Here is a 23,246-nt window from a genome sequence, read left to right as displayed (position 1 = left end):
CTGCTGCCCGGTGCTGTGCAGTGACCGCTGGCGCCTGAACGCCGCGTGGGCCCTCCCAGGGTCTGGAGGGACCAGTTTTAGCCCCGCGTCGGGAGAGGAGAAGGCAAGGAGCRTGCTGCGCTCGCCTGCGTTGCGGGAGGGTTCCTCCACTTCAGGAGGTAAAGCAGGACGTCTTGAAGCCGATGCTGAATCTTCGGCTCAGGCTGGTTGCAGAGCGTGAGGAGGGCTTGCAATATCGGCGTCTTCRTGCCGTAGTCCTCAGTAAGCAGCTTTTCCAGGAGCACGTGTGCAAACTCATCCATGTTCGCTTGCTTCACAAAGGCCTGGGCAGGGGGTAAGAACAACGTGAGGAGCGTTGTTCCGCCCAGCTGTCCCCACCTTTCCGCAGGAGAAGATGCTCCCGCTAAGAGCCACCTCCCGTGGCGGCAGCTGAGCACTCTGCCCAGTTCCTGCCCGGGGAGGGATGCGTGCGCGTGGTGTGCCGAGCAGGCGTGGAGCGCTGCCGAGGTCGGCTAGGGCAGAAAACACCAGAGTTTTACGCCCACAGCAGCGAAAGCTTCTGCGGATAATTGCTGTGCCCTTGCGGGGGAGAAGGACAAGCCTGCCGGGGATCTGTGATGTGCCATGGGAAGGGGTCCTTCCAACCCCTCACAGTACCGCCTGCGTGCTGGGAGACATGGCAGGTCCGAAAGCAGCCCGGACGCAGCGCCTGGGGCTGCCCCGCACGSCGTTTCACCACCGCGTTGGGCGGCACGGGGGGGCACCGCCGTGCCAAGGCCTTGGAGGTGGTCCCGGAGCACGATGGGCACGGGCGGCTCCTTACCATCAGGCCCAGGCTGGGGAAGACCTGCTTGAACCACTCCGAGCCCTGGAACTGGCGGATGAAGGGCGGCAGCGGCCTTCCGGAGAGCGAGGTCTCTGCGGGCTCAGCCTCGTCCGTCCCCGACGGCGTGCCCTGCAACAAGAGCGCGCAGGGCCAGGCCTGAGCCGCAGAGACGGGGCGGCCCCGGGCACCTGCACCCATATTTTTTTAAAGGTGGTAAAAGMCTAGGGAGGGTGCAGAGAATAATCACAAAAAAGTATTTGAGGTGTAGAAATTTTTCCTTGAAATGGTAGATCTAAAGAGCAACYGCTTTAGCTTGTCGAAAAGAAGATTGAAAGAAATCCCGATCTCATTTCCTAAGAACATTTATGGGAAGAAAACACGGCTCAGCAGACAGCTGAACAGGGAAGGGCTGGAACAACCAGCAGATGGAAAATCACCAAACACCTTCTGATTAGCAGCCTGACACCGCTTCTTCCAGCAAGAGCGGCTAATCCCCGGGGCGAGTTCCCGGGGAAGGGGCTGTTCCGCCCCTGTCATTTCCAGAGCCCCCTTGCAGGGATGTGGTAGTCGCACAGCGGCGGAGAGGTCCGGTGCAGGGGAAGGTGGACAATACTCCATAGCTTGTGGGACGTGGGAAGTTGGACTCGGTGTCACGATATTAAATTCTGTGGTCCCTGAGATAAAAAGCGTCGAGYGTCTCGGTGCGATTATAAACACCTGGAGCTGCCAGGTGAACAAGGAACACGGTTACGAGCGATAACGAATATATGATACAACATGGGCAGTTTACCCAAACTGTAAATAATCTTGAGCAAAACTTAGTTGAGAAGAACATACCAAAAGCATGAATAACATCTAATACAAATGCTGTATTAGATGTTCTGAAAGCCACAATGAGGAGGAAGGACATTAATCGATCGGCMCAAGAAAAGATCCTAGCAGCGGTGCGGCACATGAACGTAGCCGAYGCTGCATAAAACCGTCCATCGTAGCACGGAGGAGTTCGGCACTTGGAAAGAAACGAGGTGGGGGACTTCCGTCTTGCAGTGATAAGGCAACGCTTCTGATTTCCAAAGTAGTTTGGGGAGGTTATTAAAACAGCAGCTGCTTTTTTTCAATTAGCAGGATCAGCTAACTTGCATTCCAGCAAGCGTACAGCTCTCTGATGAGTGTTGACTTTCAACAAATCTCATAGTGCTGGGGAAAGTTTTAGAAGGCTGTAAAACCCCACAGATTGTGCCAACAGGTTTGAAAGGTAAGAACAGAAATGTGGGAAACTGCAGACCCGCCAGCCTGGCATCAATCCCAAGTAAAATCATGGAACGGCTAAGATGGGATTAGTAAGAAACAAAGAACAGGAGCATACCAACAGGAATCAGTAAAGGCTTTATGGAAACTTTTGTGTCGAGGTCACGTGTTTGGCTCACAGCAACATAATATGTTCGGGCTTCTCTGTACAGCAGATGACTTGATGCCGGATGACTTTCTGATAACGAGTTAAAATGCCAACGCTGCCTAAGCGGTAGTAAGTGACTTTAAACTGCTTCGTAAGCTCATAAAAAGGTCTGTGATGGAGACCAGCCACCAAAGAGGGGTTTGCTGGGGGAGCTCCTGCTGAGCTTCGGGTTGGGACCCAGATCTATTCGCTATCTTTACGAGAGACCCAGAAGCGGATACAGCGCTGCTGGCAGAATTTGCATATGCTGCAGGGAACGGTGGCTGGTGATTAACGGAGAGGCCGGGCAGCGGCACCCAACCCGCCGGGGCTGTCTGCTGGGGCGGCCTTGTCCGAGCGGCACCCGGCCAGGGGAGCCGAACGCGCGGTCCCAGGCGCCAGGAAAGCAGAGCTATATCTCAGCTAAAGGCCAATGCTGGGACAGGGAAGGGGACATTAGCAGTCCGTGAATCAATCAGACTGAAGTTGTGGCAGTTCTGGTCACCCACGAGCGATGGTCTGCAACAGACTTCTGGTAGTAGAGGGGGAAAAGACGAAGATACGGCACAGTACATTGAGAAACAGGATGGTATTAAATTTTGCAGAGAATTCAGGCTGGTGGTGGGATGTAGAGGGGACAGATTTCAAGAAGCGATCCGTGGAGATATGGATGCAACGGAGTGAGGATGAATGTGAGGTTTTCTGCATAAGCGGGAATAGTTGTCTGCACAAAGACAACTGGCCGGCTCCAGCTTTCCCAGCAAAGGCAGAGAGAGACGCGCTCAGAGGACGCTCAGAGCAAACCCCAGCGCCCTGCGACCGCCCCAGAGCTCAGCCAGAAGGTCCTGAGCGTCTGTGCTCCTGCCACGGGCTGCTGGGAGCAAAGCTCCAGAGCAAGTGCAGGACGTATCTTTCTCTGACCCATTATTTCCCCCCCAAAAAATAAAATTACCATGGTCGGGACATGATGCAGCACCTTCATGCTGAAGGCATGGGAGGGCACTGCTTGCTGTCGCCTCCTTGCGTCTGCTCCGCCAGGGGAGGTGCGAGGGGACAGCAGTGCCGTAGCCATTTCCAAAAGAGACTAACGACAACGCAGAAAGGCAGAAGCAAGCGCGTGGGGTGGCGCAAGCCGGGGCAAGACCGGCGGGGCTGCCAGCGTGCAGGGTAGCGCTGGCGCTACGGGCATCCTCCTGCGCGCCCCGCCGGGCCGGGGGTGCAAGAAGCACAGGCAGAGCGGGCAGCACGAAGCGCCCAGCCAGCGCACGTCAGAAGCACCAGCAAAGCCAGAAGCAGGTGACGACAGAGCAGGAGAGGCTGGAGACCAGCCCCAAACCCGGCCTGGAAGGAGGCCTGCCAACCACGCAGGATGGGAAGGATCAGCCGGAGCCGGAGCCGGAGCAGTACGGCTCAGCAGCACCTCACCAGCAGGCAGCTGGCACCGCTCAAAGGCACATGGCAAAGGTCTTTGATTTCCTGGGAGGAATTAATGCTATTAGAAGGGCTTCTCCGGCTGTTCCTAACCACCTGGGGAATAGTGCCCTGCTGGCTGTAGTCCTTTTGGCCAGCGGTACCGGCAGCCGGGTCTGGCATTGGAAGCCGAGCTGCAACGAGGCCAGGTCCCCGCACGTGAGTGCTCTGCGGCGCGGTACGCGGCACACAGGGATCCTCCAGCCCGGCAAGGCCACGCGCCTCCGGCACCACCTGGCAGGCACGCGGAGGTAGAGAGCAGGGACCTGCGAGCATGAACCCCCAAGGGCTCTGGTGACCAGGTCCCACCGCACGTCTGCCCTCCTCTCCCTGGAGGCCACGGGGAAGCGACACACAGGTGTTCGGGTTTCCAGCGGCCCCAGCATCCCGCTCCGGAACCGGTCTGGGGACAGCAAACAACCACCCATGCCTCAGCTTCTCCACTTACCGCCTCTTCACAGCCATCCAAGGACATCCCAGACAATTTCTCCAGCGACTGCGTGGTCCTGGCCATCTTTCCATGCTCTTCGTGTTCACCATGGTGCTCCCCGTCCTCCTCCTGGCAAGGCAGGCGAGGGAGCTGGGACAGGAGTCTCCCTCCTGGCTCGCTCTGTGTCTTCCTGGGGGGCTGGAGCAGCCCGGTTCTCCCGCAGCCCCGAGGCCGGGAGACGTGGGCTGTGCGGAGCAAGCCCTGGCGGCCCCCACGGCGCAGGCCTGCCGTGCAGGTCCCACCGGCAGGCCAGGAGTGTCGCTTCCCGGAGGCCGAACTCGGCGACGCCGGTGCCGCAGGCCGCGAAGCAGCACCGGGGGCCGCGCGGGCCGGCGTCCGCGGCCAGGCGGGTGAGAGCATCGCGGGGAGACAGGCCGTGGCGCGCGGCCACCCGGCACCGCAGCTGCCGCCCGCCGGGGCTGAAGGCCCAGATGGCGAAGCTGCCATCCCCCGCCGTCACCACCTGCCCGAGCGCCAGCACGGGAGGCAGCAGCGGACGCCCTGGGGCGTCTCGGAGAGCACCTGGAAGCGCGGCCCCAGCACCCGCAGGCCGTCCGGCTCCCAGGCCGCGTAGCGGTCGAGCGCGGGCGCGTGGAGCAGCCCGGCGATGGGCCCCGGGGCGTCCCGGGCTGCCAGGAGCTGGCCGTCGTCCCCATGCACGTACAGCCGGCTCCGGGCGTCCAGCACCAGCAGCAGGCGCTCAGCACCGTTGTGGGCGATGCAGCAGAGGCGCTGGAGCCCTCGGCGGGTGCTGGATGCGGGATCAGCTCCGGGACGAAAGGCTGCGACACCCCCGCGCGCCCTCCCACCCGGCACGGCGCCCCAGCATCCCCCGGCAGCAGCCGCATCCCTGCCGCGGGCACGGCTGGGACCAGGACAGCACGAGGGGACCCGGCCACCTGCATCAGCTCCGCGGGGGCCGGGGCTGCCGGGGAAGGGGGCAGGGGCGCCCGGGGGGGGGGGGGGCCGCAGCAGGTGGGACTTACAGCCGCTCCCCTGCAGAGCCTGGGCCACACAAGGGCTCCCGGGATGGGGTTTGCGGCTGGGTTGGGGGGGGGGGGTCCCASCCACTGGCAGGGCTGRGGKGCAGGAGGGGGGTCACCTCTGGGTGCCCCCCGCCTGTGCAGGGTGCCCGGCCCCCGCTGCCCACCGCCCCTGCCCAGCGCCGGGTCCTGGGTACCGACCAGCCGCGGTGCCGCCGGCGCTGCGGGTTGCCAGGGGACGGTTCTGTTTACGGCCTGGGAACCGCAGAGCCGGCGGGGTCGGGGGGGGCGGCTGGCGGTGCAGCACGGGGGGAGAGGGACCCCCGGAGCTCGCCTTTGCCCCGAGCCGCCGCGTGCCACCGAGGCCCCGCTCGGCTGCAGAACGGCAGCGCGGGGAACCACCTCGCGCTTTCCCCCAGCGTTTGTCGCGCGCCCCCGGCCGGCCCCGCTTCCCTCTCCCGCAGCCCCCCGCGGCCGGCCGGGCTCCCCGCAACGCGGATCCCCTGAAGAAAGGGGCAGCTCATCACCGAAAACCTTTATTGGTGCGATGATACGTTGCTATGCARTAAAGTCCGAGTTCCGTGACGGGGAGTTAAACCATGAAGCCAGCGGCAGCAGCGCGCACGTAGAGGGAGAAGTGACGGARGGGACGGGACGGGGCCAGGGCCAGGGCCAAAGCCTGCTCCCCCCCGGCGGGGGCCGTGCCGGGGCCTGGGAGCCTGGGCCGGGCGAAGGGCGAGAGGCCTCCGACATGCGCGTCCCTGCGCCACCCCCCCGCTCCGTGCCCCCCCGCCGGTGTCCCCCGGGGTGCAGGGAAGGGACACGGCCCTCCCGCAGCCTCATCCCGTGCTCGGCAGCGCCCGGCGGGCGASCCCACGGCAGCGGGAGCCGGCAGACGCAGGGCTGGCACCGGCAGGTCCCGCTGCACTGCTGCCCCCCCCGATCCTGCCCCTTCTCCTGAGCTACGGTGGGAAAACCAGGTACGACACGGCCAGGAGCCGACGGCAAACCCTGCCCCAGGGAGCTGAGGCTCAACTTCAGCCTCGAGGACAAGGAAACAAACCCCAACTTAGGAACAGGCTTCGGAAAAGCTCCTAGAAGGGAGACGCGGCCCAGGGAAAGGAGCAGGGAAGAGCTGCCGTCGCCCGGGTCCGAGCTCCCGGCCGCCGGGGGAAGGAGCTGCACCAGCTCCTCGGCAGTTGTCCCCATTTCCATCTGCCTTCCCTGCTCCCCGCCATCTCCCACCAGGCCGGCGGGGCTGGAGGCTCCCCGCTCCGGGACCGGGGCAGCGCCCGGGAGCCGCTCGCCTCCACGAGGTGCCAGCAAGGCGAGCGAGGCCTGGCCCCCCCCGGGCGGCCCAACACCAGCTTTCGGCCGTGGGGTGTCCGCTCTGCCTTCCCGGCCAGCCTCCGCGAGAAGCGCGGCTCAGCCCCCGGGAAGGAAGAGGGAGACCCCCGGCACAGCGGGGAAGGGGGGGCTCACGCGCGCACGCCCCAGCACCTCCGGGGGCAGCCGGGCTCCCGCTGCCCCGGCCTGGCACCTGCTGAAAGGGAGGAGGAGGGAAAACTTGGCCCTGCAAAATGCAGGGAGCCCGGGCAGAGAGGGGGACTCGCCTCTTGCGGAGGCTGGGTGAGGAGGAGGAGGAGGAGGAGGAGGAAGGAGATGAGGGGGAGATGCAATTAAACCAAAGCGTGAGTCCGAGCCGGCGGTGCACGGCTCCCGCCGCGAGTCCCGGCTCACGCGGAATACAAAAATAAACTCTGCAGCCACAGGCCCGGGTCRAGCAGGATCCCAGCGCCGCAGCCACTGCCCGGCACGCCGACCCGCGCCGCCGCCGCGCTCTGGACCCGCTCTGGCTTTGCCACTGTCAAAAGTCATCTGTGGTTTAAAAAACATGAGAGGTCGAGGATGAGACACCCAGTCCAGCTTTCACCCACAGGGGCTGCATCTTGGGACCTGTTTGCACACAGGAACTGCTCAGGACCAGTGCAGGAAGCTGATATCCCCGGGGAAGATACAAAAAAAAAAAAAAAATAAAAAAATAAAATAAAAATAACACACCAGAGAAAACCACCATGGGCGGGCAGGAGCAAAGCAAACCTCTTTGAAACGAACGGACTCTTCTCCAGGGAACAAGCTACAGTCAGTTCACGGGGAGTTCAACACCACTTCTTGAGGAGGAGGCCCGGGCAGAGGCACAGCAAGGGCTCCCCCGCGCCCCTTGCTGCTGCTGCTGCTGGCGCTATGGATGGACGGAGTTTGCTATGTCACAACCAGTAAAGAAAAGTGCTCGAGGAAAATCCAGCCCTGCTTCAGAGCCACGAGGAGTTTGCAGGTCAGTGCAGCCAATAAGATCAGCGATAAAGTGCAGCAAAGCTTCTCGGAGCTCCTACACAGCTGTCCAGCCAGAGTCACGGCGGCCGCGGGYGGCGGCACGTGGAGAGCGTCCCGGAGGAGGAGGGGACGCTCGCTGGCAGCGCCTAGAGCCAGAGGACGTGTCTTCAGCCAGGAAGCCGCAGCTGCTTTCAGGACGWTGTGCTCCAAGATGCCGGGGGGACTCCAGTGTATGTACGAGCAGAGCGACGCTACAGCTGCTGGGCAGGGGCAGGTCAGGGAGCTCAGGGCCGCCTCACCCTCGGGACGCAGGCAGAAAGGTGATTCGGCAGGGTCATGAGGCATCTCGGAGCATTCTGGAAACTCACATGCAAATAACTTGCAACCTGTAACGAAGCACACAAGCGTTACCGCTCTGCAGCTGCTCCGAGCCAGAAACAGGGCGAAACGGGGCGAAACGGCAACAGACCGCCTGAGCGGGGGGCAGAGCCGAGCGCCCGGATACCCCGGGAGCAGCACGACTGCCTCTGTGCCAGAGCAGCTTAGCCCCACCAGGCTCCAAGTCATGCTCGCAGGGCAGGGGAGCAGAAACCTCGGGTCCAGCAGGCCGGGGCCCTCTATCCCCAGCACCCGCGCGAGCTGGGAGCGCTGCTCCCACCTCCACCGGGCGCCCCGGTCGACGCGCCCAGCCCAGCTGGAGCGCCGAGCTCACACACCTGTCCTCCTCTATGCTGCCGCTTTCGTTGTCGCGGGCGTCCCTGTTCTCCTCTACGTCCTCTTCACCAAGATCCATATCCAGCTCGTTTCCAGCTTCTGAGCGTGTGTATGTGTACCCACTGGAGAAAAAAGGGCAGCATAATGTAAGCGCCCAGCTGGTGCCCCACTGCGACGGTGTGTCCGCAGGGAAAATCCCCACTCAACTGTCCAGCGGGCTTACGTCCCTGCCGGAGTCCTGCCTGCTCTGAGCAGGATCTCCTCTGCATCCAAATCGAGCCCCGGGCAGCAGGGGCAGGCCACCGGCAGTGCCCTGCGACGGGTCGCCGCCCCCCCGTGCGTGCCCCACGGTGCCCGGGCCTGTCGGGGAGCAGCGGCCTGGTGCCAGGCGAAGGGCTGCCCGCGCCCTGGAGACCATGGCTCCCGGTCAGCTCGTTCTTCAGTCTAAAGTGGTGCCGCACGTCTCGGGAAGACAGAGGGAACCGGGCTCTGGCCGAGCTACGTTCCCCTGCTCCGCTCTCCCTGGCCAACCGGGTGCGCGAGCAGCAGTGCCGGGGCAGCCGGGCAGAGACGGGAGGGCAGTTCCCAGTCACGTATCTACTGTGTTCCAGCTGGGGAGCCAGCAGGGGCCGGAGAGGTTCCTCCCCTGCAGGGACGCGGCTTGCAAACAGGTAACGCAATTCTTTTAGGGTGACTTCACAGGTGTCATGCGGCCTGACCTGATGGAACGACAGGTAAAAAAGACAATCCTCTTCAGCCTCTTGTTGTAGAAGAAGTAGTTGAAGGACCAGAGGCTGCCATCCTCTCCAAAGGGGTCTGAATCCAGGTCCGGATTGTAGCTGCAACGCCAAGCGGAGGACATGAGAAACGCCGCACCAGACTCTGCTCTCGGACTCAACACCCGCTCTCACCCCAGCGGCACCGCTTGGAGGAAGGGAAGGGGGAAAACGGGCGAGTTCAGGGCCGCCCCAGGGAAGGGTGGGTGGGCAGAACACAGGGGCGAGGTGGGCATCGTTACGCCCAGGCGGGGCGAAGGGCAGACAAGGCACACTAGTCAGCAGCTCCGCGTGGGCGGCAGGAACCACCCCGCCACCCCAGGCTCCTCCTGGAAGGAGGRTGAGGAGCAAAACAGAGCAGTTTGCTGCCTGGAGCACAGACTTCCAGGGCGTGGAAGTTCTGTGTGGGAAGGGGATGGCAGTGGCAGCTCCCTTTCCGTGATCACCGAGCGGGAAGACAGCAAACTCTCGCAAAGGGACATCCTGCCAGCTCCRGCGGGATGGTCCTCACGTACACAGCCGGGCACACCAAGATGTAACCTGGCCTTGAGAAATAACTTCTTTTCTCTACAGCCCACGGCACGCAGGAAAGGGGGGCCCRGGATTCAGGCCCTGGGGGTGAGTGTTTGTCCCGTTACCTGTAGATGTCACACTCAGAAAGGCAAATCTCTTCATCCACAGCATCCCACAGGTGTGGCTTCAGGGCATTGAAGTCTTCACGAACTGCAGAGAAGAGGCTGCAGTTGACAGCATTCACCACCTGCAGAGACCAAGCAGGGCATGAGAAAGGAGCAGAGGATCCGCTGCCCGTCCTCCTTCCCACCTCCCCTCGCAAAGCCCCCTGCCCACACTCCCTGTGCCTCATTCTGCCATTCCAGCTCTGCTCCACTGCGGCACCGGATCCCTCTTCCAAGGGGGCATATTTGCAGGCAGGCAGGAAYGCCAGATCACAGCGTTCTGCCAGCAGCCTGTTTCCAAAGTGTGGAAAGTGATAAGGTAACAAAACCTTCCGCAAAGTCCTCTCTAGTGCAAGTTTCCAACCTTCTCCCATTTTGCAACTCCCAGAAGTTTCCCAGTGGCGCTGCAATACCACACAGTACATTTAACACTGTGRCAGCGGACTTGGTTTCACACTGTTGGCTTGCACAGAGGAACTCCATAGTCCTCTCTGGGTCCACAGATGAAAAMCTGTATCTAGGTCATCTATAGGTTCTTTCACTGAAGAAAGGCRTGTCTCCAGGGAATTCATCAGGAGGAGACACTGGAGTCTGACAGCGACCTCAGGRGGGAGGGAAAGACGGCCAGACACTGCGGTATTAGGTTCAGAGGCCCCAGGTGGAAGCGGGACAGACACCATGGAAGCAACATGGGCTGAAGAGGCAAAACTCATCAGAGCATCTTCTTGGCACAAGCAGTTCAAACGCGTCCCAGCTAAAAGCGTGGCTTCCTTGAAGCCTCTCTGGAAACAACTTTCCTGGGCAGAAGGGATGCTTCCAGCTCCGTCTACCTCCTAGAAAAGGGCATCCCAGCACCTGCCCCCAGCAGCCAGAGGCTCTGACACCCACGAGGGACAGCACGCTCAGAGCAGAACTTGGGAGGCCCTTCAGAGCCCCCCCCTCTGCCTGGCAAGAGGTAAAGCAGTGTCCAGCCATCAGCACTAAGAGCACGGGGACGAAAGCATCAGGCGGCAGACTGGGAAGTCCTCTGCAAGAATGACACGCAAGACCACTGCTTTCCCCTCACCTTTCCTTCTTCAAAATAACTGTCCCGGAAACAGTGGCCTAATCAAGGTGTATGGCAAGGCTGACATGAAAATTCCTGCTCATAAAAGGTTGTTCCTGAAGAAGAGGGAAGAACATGTGAAGTGTGGCCCAGCAAGGCCTTCACTACTGCTGCCAGCTTTTCAGGAAAAGAGCTCGGGTGTCGTAACGCTGGGCAGGAAGACACTCCAAGGCAGCTGTTGGAAAAGACGCAGTACGAAAGCCCCACAAACCTCTTCCTGCGAAGGATGAGGAATGCGCCATCCTAAGGCTGACACTGCTGCTGCTGGAGGAGCGAGCAAGGAATATCCTGGGAATGATTATCCAGGACCACAGCACCGCTGTGGACTTCGCTGGAGACCCAGACACTCCCCCACCACTCGGAGCTGGCAGATCCCTGCTTCATTCCCTTCCAGGACACAGTCATCTAGCAGAGCAGCCTCCCAAGCAAGGAGCGCACAGGCACCGGACCCCGGGGCCGGCAGGATCTGCTCTGGCTCCGGGGTGATCACGTACCCAGTTGAGGCTCGGCTCCCGGCTGAACTCGTGGCTCTTGGCAGCRCTGAAGTCATAGTCTGGGCGGAAGGACTCGTTGAGCGTTGCAATCAGATAGAAGAGGGTCTTGCGGCTGCACTTGTCACTCAGGGGTCCCTCTTCATCACCACTCTGACTTTTACTGAGCCTAGGACACGGAACGGCAACGTTAGCTGCTGATACCAGCGTGAGCTGGGCCGGTACACGAGAGGGGACGGAAACGACCACGACCCACATCTAGCACAGCGTCCCGCTGGGCCTCGCTTGACTGGGCTAAGGGACTTGCACAAAAAGCAGCAGACAAAGCCCTCGCTGAAGACCTTGTCATGGGCCACCACCACCCCAGAGCCGGGGCAGGAGCATCCCAATATATGCGTGCCCTGCCCACGAATGCACCGTCGCCTTTGGTGCGGAGCACAGCAAATACTCCCAGGACTTCCCAGTACTCCAGCCCGCCGTACCTGCTGGGGCTGATGCCCGTGGTCTGAGGAGGCGACAGGGCCTCCAGGACGTGCGGCTGGCCCTCCTGGCAGAACTGCTTGAACATGTGTTTGTCGTCACCGGCCATCTTGCACGAGTAACTCTCGATCCTGTGGAGACACGCGGCGGCACCATGCATGAGATCAGGCCAAGCGCCAGGCTCAGCAACGTCGGGACCAGGCCGGCAGCAACGTACAGGTCCAGGCCCGGAGCTGCGGTGGTGGTAACTCAGACAAGGCAGGGGAAGACTAAGGTCTGAAGACGGGCCGCAGACGAGCGGCTAGCGCAGCCAAAGGATTCTCCAGGCCCCGGGAGCAACCTTCACCAACCATGCGGTCTTGGCTGGACTGAAGGCAGCCAGTGGTGCTAGATATTACTTTATTTATATGTATGTGTGGCGATACATCTGTTTATCTCAAGCAAGGACAGAAGAGATTGGTCAAGTTGAACTGCTCTTCCACGAGCATATTAGAGCCATTCCTATAAGTTCCCTATGTGCAACCAAACCTCCCTCGCTAGCATGGAAAGGTCAAAAAAAGAGAGTTATAAAGTGCACCTCACCACCGCAGTGCCCTGTTCAAGTCAAATAAGCAAGCCAAACTGATGCCAATGGTAAGTCCCAAAAGGACCCTTTCAGCCCGTATCAAAAACAGGTTCACAGCTGGCAAAGAACCAACTCGGTCACAGGCTGCTCAGGAGAAAGTTCTCAGTGCCCCCCTCAGCTGACGAGGCTGTTAGCTCCCGAAATTACTGAGCATCGTCTCACACGCGACCAAGGGCAGAGCAGACAGAAGAACCCTGTCAAATCTAGTTTAAAAGCTCTTCCAGAGAACTTGTATGTCACACTGGACTGGTCCAGCTCCAACTCAAGAACGGAAACCGTACAAAAACACGTTCTAGTCCCCCAACAGAAGGAAATCAGCTTCACTGATCCCAGCCGACGGCAGCCCAACAGAAGCTGGAGGGCAAGACAGCCCCACAGACTGCCAGGCAACCGAACGCCTGCTTAGACTTCGCATTCGCAATTAAATACAAGCTTCAAATAGAAAGTTTCCTTCAGATTTCCAAGTAGCTGGGGTTGCTTGGGTAAGAACAAATCATTCCAACACTGGTTCTTTCCACAGTCCCCTGGGAGGCTGCTACAAAGTTGGCAGGAACCTCCCTCGTTCTAGAGTTGGGAAGACCGAAGCCTTCGGAAAGAGGCTTTCCAAAACCACCAATCCGTCAGTGCGAGAAGGGGGACAAGAATCCAAGAGTGCTGTTCCCAGCCCTCTTCTTCAGGAGGAGAGCATGGCTTGACGCTGAAACAAACCATCTCTTGGAAACAGCATTAAAACGACCAAAGGAAAGAAACAGCAACTGCAGACAGTAATGAATTAATCTCACTTCCCGGCCCACTTGAGCACCTGGATCCCTCCTAAGCAAAGAGAAACTATCCAGTTTGCCAGAACTATATCCATCCTCGGAAGGAAAGTCTGTAGGCTAGCGCRTGACCCAGCATGCTGCCTCGGACATCGCATCACCGCACAGCCCTGTAACACAGCATTGCCACTGCTAGTAATTTCTCTAATCGACCAGATACCTATGGCTAATCTCTGTTACTTTTGGTTTGTACGGTGTTACCACAGTTTTAGATAGATAGCAGTAAAAACCAGTTATTCTACGTAGGATGAGTTATTCACAACTCTTAACCTAATGATGCAGTGTAGAGAAATACAGGCCTGCTATGACAGCAGCGGCCTCGAGAAGTGGAGATAGGATGCGGCGTAGAGAAGCACAGGCATGGGATGATAAGAGATGGGGCACAAACTTGGCACTGGAGACCTCACCGCTCACCAATGGTCAGTTAAAGAAATGCAGACCTGGAGCCAGACAAAACTGGTTTCAGGGGTAGCAAAGAGAACGAAAAAAATAACACCCAACATATGCAAAAGGCACCATATATCATAAATTCAGCTGCAACACGGAGCTGCTGAGCAACAAAGGAAAAGCAAAGGTGTAAAAACATGCTAGCAAACACATAAAAAYGACCCCAGRYGGATCCTAGAGYGAGGAAGAAGAAACCATCAACACGAACATCACACTCCTCCGGGCGAAGGACCCCAGGTGCTGACAACTCACTGCACTGCCCTCTCCAGCCCTCTGAAGCTGCCGACTTTAAGACCGAGAGGAGCAGTGGGAGGGTGAACATAACCTCAGGATAAAGGGATAGAAGCTAAGAAGTAAGTGTGCCTGTGTGTGTGTGTCTGTTATAATAGTAATTGCATTATTGCTATTATTGAGACTTCTTCTGTATAGAAGCATTCAACTGCATTGTTAGTCTTTCTTTGCAATAATTAGATCTAGACTAATGACGATTCTTGAATTAGACTGCCAAGATTTCAATTACGCTAACAATACATTCTTGGCTTTATATGCACGGCGCGTTTCCTCGTTGCCCACAAAGACGACTTGGAGCGTTAACACCTCCTGGGCGCCGTTCCATCACGCCCCGCACCTGAACGCAGCACCTGCCGCCAGCCCAAGCCCCACAGCAGGGACAGAAGGGCTTGGCCTGGCCCGACCGGCCCGCGTCTCGTCCGGTGACGGGGGCCGCACAGCTGCGCAGCCACCACCGCAGGGGGACGACCACGGGACCGACTGCACGAGAGCAGAGTCTGGGAGCGAGAGAGCACAACGCTTCCTCTGCCCCCCGACGYGGCACAGGCACGTTTCTCCCGTCACCAAACACAAGGGACCTATCTTGCCATCTCGCCTCATTTTTCCGCGTAGCAGATGTGCTGGACCTAGAAAATGCTTGCAAAGAGAGCCGGACTGGGTCTCAGCCTGCCTTCACTATCCCCAGAAAGACACGGCAACTGGGAATAAGAGCAGAAAATCATGGGAATTCCTGGTCCAGAGCTCGGCCCATCTAGCTTTACATGTCCATGCCAGCAGCAATCTCCCATCCGCTCTGGGAAAAGAGAGGAGATTTATAGCTGACTCTGTTGGACTGCAACTCCTTTTAAAGTATTTTCTCAGACACAGGAAAGGCATGGGAAAGCAGGCTTGCTTCCCACACGGAAAACAGGCATTTGAGAGCACTCACCTGCCAATGATGTGAGCATCTCCAGTCTCCACAGTTAGCTGGGAGTTTATTGCTTCAAAACTTGAGTTCTCCAACAGCTTCATTGTCTTTGCTTCTGGCTCTGGAGCAATTCACTGTGCAACAGCTGCTGCAGAGTTTGTATGTCCTATAAAAAAAAATAATAATAATAATAAAAAAAAGAGAGGTCATATACCAGGAGAAAGAGACGGAAGCCCTAAGCCCCACGATGAACAGCGAGACTGCAGTTCGGCCAGCCTGGCAGGGATCGGAAACCAGCACCAAGGCAGGACAGTGCAAAAGTCAGGAAACAAACACCTTTTCCGAGGAGGGAAAACAGGGCTACGGGCTTCATGTTGCCATGACAACTCCCATCCAGATGGGCACCTGCAGCTCCCTGGCGGATCTGACGGCGCACGCTGCCGTTATCCCCRCACCTACGCCCTGTCAGCTCCGCGACGTGACTAAGAAGGAGCCGATCGGCAGCGCTCCCTGCGCCCGCCGCGCGCTAGGGGGTCGTGCCCACACCGTTTACACCGGGGGCGGCTGCTCGTTTCTTCGTAAACGCTGAAGCGGTGCATTCTGACAGGGAGTTTCCGAGTTCCCCTTCTCGGTTCTGAAGGTCACTGGCCTTTTTTAGCCGGATTGCTTTCCCTCGAAGCAGCGCGGCACTCGCTCCACCGTGGGCCGGGAGCAACACAAACGCTCCTGCCAAGCGCTGCGAGCCGCCTCCTGGAGCAGGACTCGGGCGATGGATCACAGCTCTGGCTCAGGGAGCTGCTCTTCCATGCGGCCTCTTGGGGTTTCCAACCACATCTAGGATCGGCAGTGGAACCGGTTAACGGGAGGAGAGAGGGCGGAGGGAGGTTTGGCTCCCGGTCGCCCAGCTGCCAGGCAAGCCCCCAGGCCGGGGGAGGAACGCAGGCTCCCGCTGCTATTTCCATGCAGGGCAGCATGGAAACCCCCAGTACGGAGCATCCCTCTCGGGCTTGCTCCGGGGGCTGACGGAGCTGCCCGCGGGATTTTAAGGGGGAACGCCATCTTCCTGCAGAAGGCAGCAGGGAGCCTCTGCGCCCTCCCCGGCTCGGGGCCTCTTGCACAACCCTGGGACTGTAACAGGAGAATTTGTAAACAAGCAGGGAAGCACATGCCAGGGCTCTCTGGAAGCAGTGTCCCCTTACAGGCCTCCCGGAGAAGACGGATCCACACCCTCGCTCTGGGCACCAGGACGGAGAGGAGAAACAGCCTCCCGGCCCCGCGGTTTCGGATCCGAGTGCGCGAAGGGGACACTACGTGTCCGCGGCACCGCGGAGGACGTCGCCTCGGGGCCCGAGGGACGCAGGCAGTGCCACCAAGCCCGGGCCCAGTCCTGGGCTCTAGGCGGGAGGGAGCGGGAGCAATCGAGCACGTACTCAGAGCCACCCACCACCCCCTGCGACGTCTCACCGCCACGCTCTCTGGCTCTAAGCAGAGGATCGCAGGGTGCTGGACGTTCTTACCCCGATGCGRTTAAAACACAGACGGCGTAGGGCCCAAAGCGACACCTAAAGCAAACACCGTGTCTGAGAGGCAGCCTCAGCGTTCGCCACAGCCCCCAGCCTCCCAAACGGAACAGCCTCAGCTAAACTGCTGGCAAACAGCCCCAYGCGCTGCACCCGGAGGGAGAGCGGCAAGCAGCCTCTTCTCCGACGCTCCCGTAGGCGCACGCGGCTCAGCAGAACCCCGGGCAGCGCCAGACACCGGCTGTCGTAGCGATTAACATCCCTCCAAATGGGAAAGAAATTCCCCGTGCACAAATGAACAGCCCGAGTCAGGCCACAAAGCAAGTTCCCGCTGTCCTGAAACCCTTTTCGGCGTAGGTCTCCGGTTTCTTGCAGCTTATTAAAGTACCAACGTTTAGCCTGTCAGTCCTCTGGTATAGGAAAGTCTTCTGCACCAGGTAAGATCAGGACTTTCTGCAGCGATCCCCACGTTGGCCCTACCTCTTCCTCTCGAACAGCTGTGGGTGAACTGAGAGAGCAACGAGTTCRGGAAGAGCCTTGGGAAAACAAGAGAGGGAAAGCAGTCAATACCAGGGAATTCAGTGCCAACCCACAAGACACAAGGCGAGGACCATGGGCAGGAAAGGGAACCTCGAGCCACAGGATCCTCACTCCGTAAGGATGTCTTCTTCCCTCCTGCAAGTCCCTCGCATAGAGGCACGCATGCCAGCACGCTGGAACAGGTCTCCGCTTGATTCAAAAGGCATCAGGCACACTTGAGTGCTCGTAATAAAATGATAATCCAGCTTAGTCACATTGCTCGAGCAACAGACACTCCTCTGAAATTGTGATCCCGCAGGCGCCTCCGGACACGAAAACCTGTCCCCTGCCCACCGTGTTCTACCAAGAGACACCTAAGAGCAGAGCCAACAAGAGCTACGCAAAATCCGCCCGGCGCGCCCGGCTCRTAACGTTACAGGAGGTTGCTATCCCCCGAGCAAGAAAACGGGCACTGCAAAATTCAAAGCCGGCGGCAGCTTCCCGCAGCTTGCTCCAGGGCACGTTGGAGCGACGGGGTGGTCAAGCTGCGAAGAACTGCTCGGAGCGGGAACACAGGATGAGGTGCCAGCTGTCTTCTGACCGTACCAGAAGACTTGCCAATGACCAAAATTAGAACGGCCAACGTGAGCCCTAAACGAGCAAAGAGCCAAGCCYGCTTCTAACGCTGGAGGACAACAGGCTGCTTCACAGACGAGGGGAATTTTATGCGATATGGACTTTTTTGCCTTCAGTTAAGCATATGAGTCTGAAGAGATCCGTACAAAGCTCCTCACTGCTATTTTGGAAGAGCTGTAGAGCACAGGACTTCTGCGGCAGGGATCTAAAGCAGTGACGTCACGGAAAGCATTTTCAAGACGTGTTGATTTAGTTCATCTAAGACGACTACGGAGAGATTTTGCATCAATGCAGAGGCAGAAGTGTCAACACCTAGAGGGTAAGTTTAACGGATTATGTCTCAGCCCTGACTGCTTAGGAACAGTGTTTATCAGTCTATACCAGGCCATTCGGACCAGGCWAAGGAGCTGTATGTGCTGGGACTTCGAGAAATACTGAACTCTCCAACCTTTGCCTACCGGTTACTCTTTCATCTCAAGAAGCGCCAAGAAGTTCAGAAAAATACCAAAGAACTCAGCTTTCAACGAGGCAGAAACGAGCTGCCTCTACAGGAAACGTGCGTTTCCTCCGTAAGCGGCAGCCGCTCGGCCCTGCAGAGCGCAGGAGGCAGGACACGGGCTGAGGAGAGGGAAGAAGCGAAAGTCCGGAAAGGACGATGCCTCAGTGCTCAGGCAGCCAAGAGGCTCTGCTGCGTCCTTTCCCCCATTTACCAGAGCCAGAGGCCAAGCCCGAAGGACCTGCTTTTGCGTTTGACAGGACAGTCTGGGTGATAAGTTGCCACAAACATGCCATGGTGACAGAGAGGCAACGAAGCAGGAGCTCTCCTCTCTAAAGCTTTCAGTAACTAGCTGTTAGCTGCAAGAACAGGACATTATAACCACTTGYGGAGAGGGAAACCAAAGCTCTGAGCCTTGAACCATCACTGCAGAATCAACGATACAACGGTTATGACCAAAACAGCAGGTTTTACTGCTGACAACCAGGTTTGCACAGTACAGGCGCCCCCCGTACCCTGGGCAGCCTCAGGAAGCCAGCAGTACAAAAGCACTGGAAGCCAGGCTTTTTGAACAATCTTCTTTCTCGGGGAAAGCTTGATAAATCTGCCCCTAGGGACAGGCGGGAGCCTGAAGAGAAATGACCAGTCTGGCACTTTCTGAAGAGCCTGACTTCAAGAAATGAAGACTAGTGTTCAGCAGAGAGTTGTTCAACGTTGGTGCAACCGGCTAGCGGCAGTCCTGCAGCACAAAGAAGCCCTCGGTTGGAAGGAGCTATTCTGGTGGCTGCCAGGGCCATGACCACTGAGGTGCGGACAGGGCAACAGAACATCTCAGCAGTTCCCACTCATACGAAATCAATGAGGCATCGCCGGTGAAACGCTGCCTTACAAAAGCTGCATCCATTCCCCTCTCCCGCTGCGGAGCCACCACAGCAGCGCTGCCAAGGAACAGCGGGGCCATGCCGCCACTCTCTTGCCGAGGGAACGCCGGGCAGGGCGTTCCCGGAGAGCAGCAGTCAATACGTGACACCACAGTCCACAACAGGAAGGGTAAAATTAGGTATTCAGCCACGTTTTCACACGGTGCAGAATGAGCACAACGCCCACCCGTACCGAGAGAGACAACTCTTCCTGTTCCGAGCAGAGGGGGCGAGCAGCAGTCTGCAGCGGGCAGGGTGGGCGACGGCACAGACGCTCCGCCGAGAGGTCTGCGACTGCGGTATCTGGGCAGCTCAACGCAGGACACGTGACGCTCGATCTTAACGCTGGTGCTGAAACAATACCTCAGTCTCCTTTTTTGCCTGAACCATGTCTCAATAAGGGAACCCAAAGCAAAACCGACACTTCAGCTGAAGTGTTTTGCTAAACCAGCCACAAGATAAGCATATTTAAGGTGGATTTAGTTCAGAGCGCTGTAATCTCATTCCTGCAGTACATATGGCCCATTGGATAGCAGATAACACGAAAGGTTGCATTAGTTCATATTATGAACAGAGCAGGGGACATACTAGCACCTCACTGCTAAAATGATTTAGCACACCGCAAACATTACTGAAGGGGGAGAGGGGAGGAGAGAGGACATCCAAAAAGTTGGACAGATCTAATTTTAAACCAGACTTAATGGAAAGCACAGAGGCATAATCTAAAGGGTTTTAGGTATCACGGGATTCACAGTGTGTTCCAGTACCACCAAGGACTACAAGACTGAATCCAGAGAAATTCACTCCGTATAAAAACTGGCGGAAGCAAAGCCCTAGTCTAGTTCAGATGATAAGCAGCCTGAAGCACTAAAATGCAGGAAGGGAGAAAGCTRATGAATAACTTAAGGGAAGTCAACTCAACCAAACTATTAGCTGTGCCCAGACATGCGATTCTTAACCTCCTGCCCTGGAAAGTATTCCTCTTTGCCGATACCCCGCGCGCTATCGGGACGGCTGGCAATCAGCGCCGCCGTCGCTCCCCACCGCGCGTTTCGCCCTCGAGCTCCTGGACGGACTCTCTGGGAAGAAACGGCGTGCTGATGCCCTTCGCCACCGGCGACGAGCGGCGGACGCAGTGGCCAGGCGGGCTGGGAGTGGCAGACACAGCGGCCAGGCGGGCCGGGAGCGCGGCGCGGCCTTCGACCTTGGAGCCGTCACACCTTCCTTCCCAACAGCCTTTACAGGGCGGATTTAAGGGAGGGCCCCGCACCCCGCGGCCCTTCCCCGTTAGGGTAACGGCGCTCCAGCAGCAGCGTGGGCCCAAGGGGGCCCGGGCCGCGTCCGTGGGTTAGACACAAAGAAAACGGAGCAAACGCTGCACGGCGCGGCGGACGCAGCCGCCATCGCCCCCTCCCCGCCGCTCGACCGGGGCCTCCAGCTTCCCGGCACTCCGCGCGCGCCGCCTCCCGGCATCCTCCGCGCCACGGGCGGCCGAAGCCTCGGCCGTTACGCCAGGACTACAACTCCCAGACTGCCTTGCGCCGCGCCGCCGCGGCCGGCCTCGGCCCGCTGCCGCGGGACGTGCTGGGAGCTGTAGTCCGCGGGGTACTCCGGGAGGGGTGAGTGGGGGAAGCAGCGGAAACCGACCTACTAGTGTCTCCTGCACTCGGTCCCGGCGGGGCTCCTCACGGTGACAGCTCCTTCAGTCCCGGGGCGTTTGTAAAGGAAAGCTTCGCCGGGGAAAGCTCGAGGAGGGCGCGTGTGCCTCGGCCGCCGTCCGCCGTCTCACACCGGCCCACCGGGCCTCCGCCCACCTCGACATGTCCCCGACTAATCGGGACGGAGCGAGCGGCTGGTCGAGACCTGGATTTCCCCGAGCGGGCGGGCGGGCGAGCGAGCAAGCGACCGAGCGACCGACCCTTCTCCTCAGACACCGGACGACAACAAGCGACAAAGCCCCACCCGCGGCCCGGCCGTCCCGAGCGGCTACTGACAGCTCCCTCCTCCCCATTGGAGGAAGGCCGTGGCGCTCCCCGCGAAGCCCTCCTCCCATTGGCGGGTGGGGAAGTCAATCAGGAGCGCCGCGCCCGCCCTCCGAGGGGACAGCGCCTAGCCCCACCCACCGGCCGGAACGCTCGGAGCCCTGATTGGCTGGCGGGGACAAAGACGCAGGGAGCGGCTGTCAATCACAGACGGAGCGCGCGGCGCCACCTCCCGGCGCGGCGGGGACACTGCACGCACCGGGGCCAGGGGGKCGCCGCAGAGCCCGGTGCATCGGGAAGGTCGGTGCACTGCAGAGCCCGGCTCCTCCCGGTGCACTGCAAAGCCCGGCTCCTCCCGGTGTACCGGCGAAGGTCGGTGGTTGCAAATCCCAGCTCCTCCTGGTGCACCGCGAAGGTTGGTGGTTGCAAATCCCAACTCCTCCTGGTGCACCAGTGAAGGTCGGTGGTTGCAAATCCCAGCTCCTCCTGGTGCACCGCGAAGGTTGGTTGCAAATCCCAACTCCTCCTGGTGCACTGGTGAAGGTTGGTGGTTGCAAATCCCAAATCCTCTTGGTGCACCGGTGAAGGCTGGTGGTTGCAAATCCCAACTCCTCCCGGTGCACCAGTGAAGGTTGGTGGTTGCAAATCCTAACTCCTCCTGGTACACTGCAAAGGTCAGTGGTTCCAAAGCCTTGTTTGTCCCTGTGCACCACAAAGGTCGGTGGTTGCAAATCCAGGCTTCTGCCCGTGCACCCTGAAGGTTGGTGGTTGCAAGGCCTGGCTCCTCCAGGCTCCCTGGCTGTCCCCCTGCAGAGGGGAGTGGGGCCGCTCCACTGGTTTGGGGAGTGGAAGGTGGAAACTCCAAGGGCACCTGCCTTGTCAGGGCGTTTCTGGCCAAGGGTGCACCATCCTGTGCCCTGGCGGCGGTCGCCGCGCGGGGGGAGGCCAGGCCCACCGCATCGTGGCTCAGGCCGGGCTCACTGCCTTGCCTGGGCTGCGGGGAGGAGCGGAGGAAAGGGGGCTCCGCTGCTCCGTGAGAGCTCCATGGTGCAGGCACAGCCGGCCCCGCTTCCAGGCTTCCTCCCCTGCCGGCTGAGGTGCGGGCACTAATGCGCTCCGCAGAGCACCGCGCTCACCCGGCCCGGGATGAAGACTGCGGTGATTTCCCGTTTCCCCTCAAAACGGGTGCTCTGCGTGGAGCGGGCTGGTGGCCTCTGGCCACATCCATGTTCCCGTTCAGAACACAGGAATGTCTGGCCAAGAGCGTGATGAGCATGAAACACCAAAAGGAAACGAAGACACGTTTGAGCCCAGGGGGAAACCAGCACTCGGGAAACCTCAGCTGAGCCGCTCCATGTCCCTTGGCAGCTGGAAACCAGGAATGCTGAGAGCAAGGGCCGAAGCACGGCCGCCTGGGTGAGGACCAAATCTCCTTGCCGAGGGCCGAACCTCCACAGGGCCCAACTGCCTTGGGGAGAGCCGAACTCCCTCGCCGAGGGCTGAACCTGGGCAGGACAGGAGCATCCTGGTGAAGCCAAACCTCCTCACCGAGGCCGAACCCCAGCAGGGCCGAACTGCCTTGGTGAGGGCTGAAACCCCTCGCTGAGGTTGAACCTCTCCATGGCCAAATCTCCTCGCTGAGGGCCAAACCGCAGGGTCGAACCTCTGCAGGGCTCAACCACCTTGGTGAGAGCTGAATCCCCTCACCAAGGGCTGAACCTCAGCAGGGACCAGCCATGTTGGTGAGAGACAAATATCCTCACTGAGGGCTGAACATCTCCACGACCAAATCTTGTTTCAAAGGGCCAAAATGCCTCATCAAAGGCGGAATCCCGGCAGGGCCCAACAGCCTCGATGAGGGATGAATCTCCCCGCCAAGGGCCGAACATCGGCAGGATCAAAGCATCTTGGTGAAGGCCGAATCTCCCCGCCGAGGCCAAACCTCGGCAGTGCCAAAATGCCTCGTCAAGGACCGAACCTCGGCAGGACCTATCCGTCCTGGTGAGGGCCGAATCTCCTTGCCAAGAGCCGAACCTCCTCAGGGCTGAACCTCCTCATGGAGGGCTGAACCTCCATGGTGCCAAACCCCCCCCTTCGTGGGGGGAGCAGGGTCGAACCCCCTCGTCGAGGGCTGAAGCTCAGCAGGAACCAACCACCTCGGTGAAGGCTAAATATCCTTGTCGAGAGCCGAAGCTCAGCAGGCACCAGCCACCTCGGCGAGGGCCGAAGCTCGGCGGGAACCAACCACCTCGGCAAGGGCCGAACCCCCTCATCGAGGGCCGAAGCTCGGCAGGACCTATCCGT

At 59.5% G+C, this 23,246-nt stretch overlaps 1 protein-coding gene across 5 annotated transcripts; it reads right to left on the bottom strand.

Annotated features, from left to right (window-relative positions):
• Window positions 1-5,727: 5,727 nt before the first annotated feature.
• MAF1 (MAF1 homolog, negative regulator of RNA polymerase III) lies at window positions 5,728-20,936 on the bottom strand. 5 transcript variants are annotated; one of them, XM_026088137.1, is made up of 8 exons: window positions 20,608-20,936; window positions 14,891-15,035; window positions 11,784-11,912; window positions 11,305-11,470; window positions 9,667-9,788; window positions 8,972-9,091; window positions 8,255-8,374; window positions 5,728-7,924 (listed from the first exon to the last, which is right to left on the bottom strand). In XM_026088137.1, exons 2-8 carry the CDS (start codon window positions 14,971-14,973, stop codon window positions 7,903-7,905), a joined length of 762 nt encoding a protein of 253 aa, XP_025943922.1. In that variant the 5' UTR covers window positions 14,974-15,035; window positions 20,608-20,936; the 3' UTR covers window positions 5,728-7,902. The 5 variants fall into 5 exon arrangements, with proteins under 5 accessions (XP_025943922.1, XP_025943923.1, XP_025943925.1 ...); XM_026088138.1 differs by having other exon boundaries at window positions 20,612-20,936; XM_026088140.1 differs by lacking the exon at window positions 20,608-20,936 and adding an exon at window positions 16,778-16,836.
• Window positions 20,937-23,246: the final 2,310 nt, after the last annotated feature.

The sequence above is a fragment of the Apteryx rowi genome, unplaced genomic scaffold (assembly GCF_003343035.1).
Source record: "Apteryx rowi isolate R43461 unplaced genomic scaffold, aptRow1 scaffold_753, whole genome shotgun sequence".
Taxonomy (NCBI): Eukaryota; Metazoa; Chordata; class Aves; order Apterygiformes; family Apterygidae; genus Apteryx; species Apteryx rowi.
This window is presented reverse-complemented; position numbering and strand designations above follow the sequence as displayed.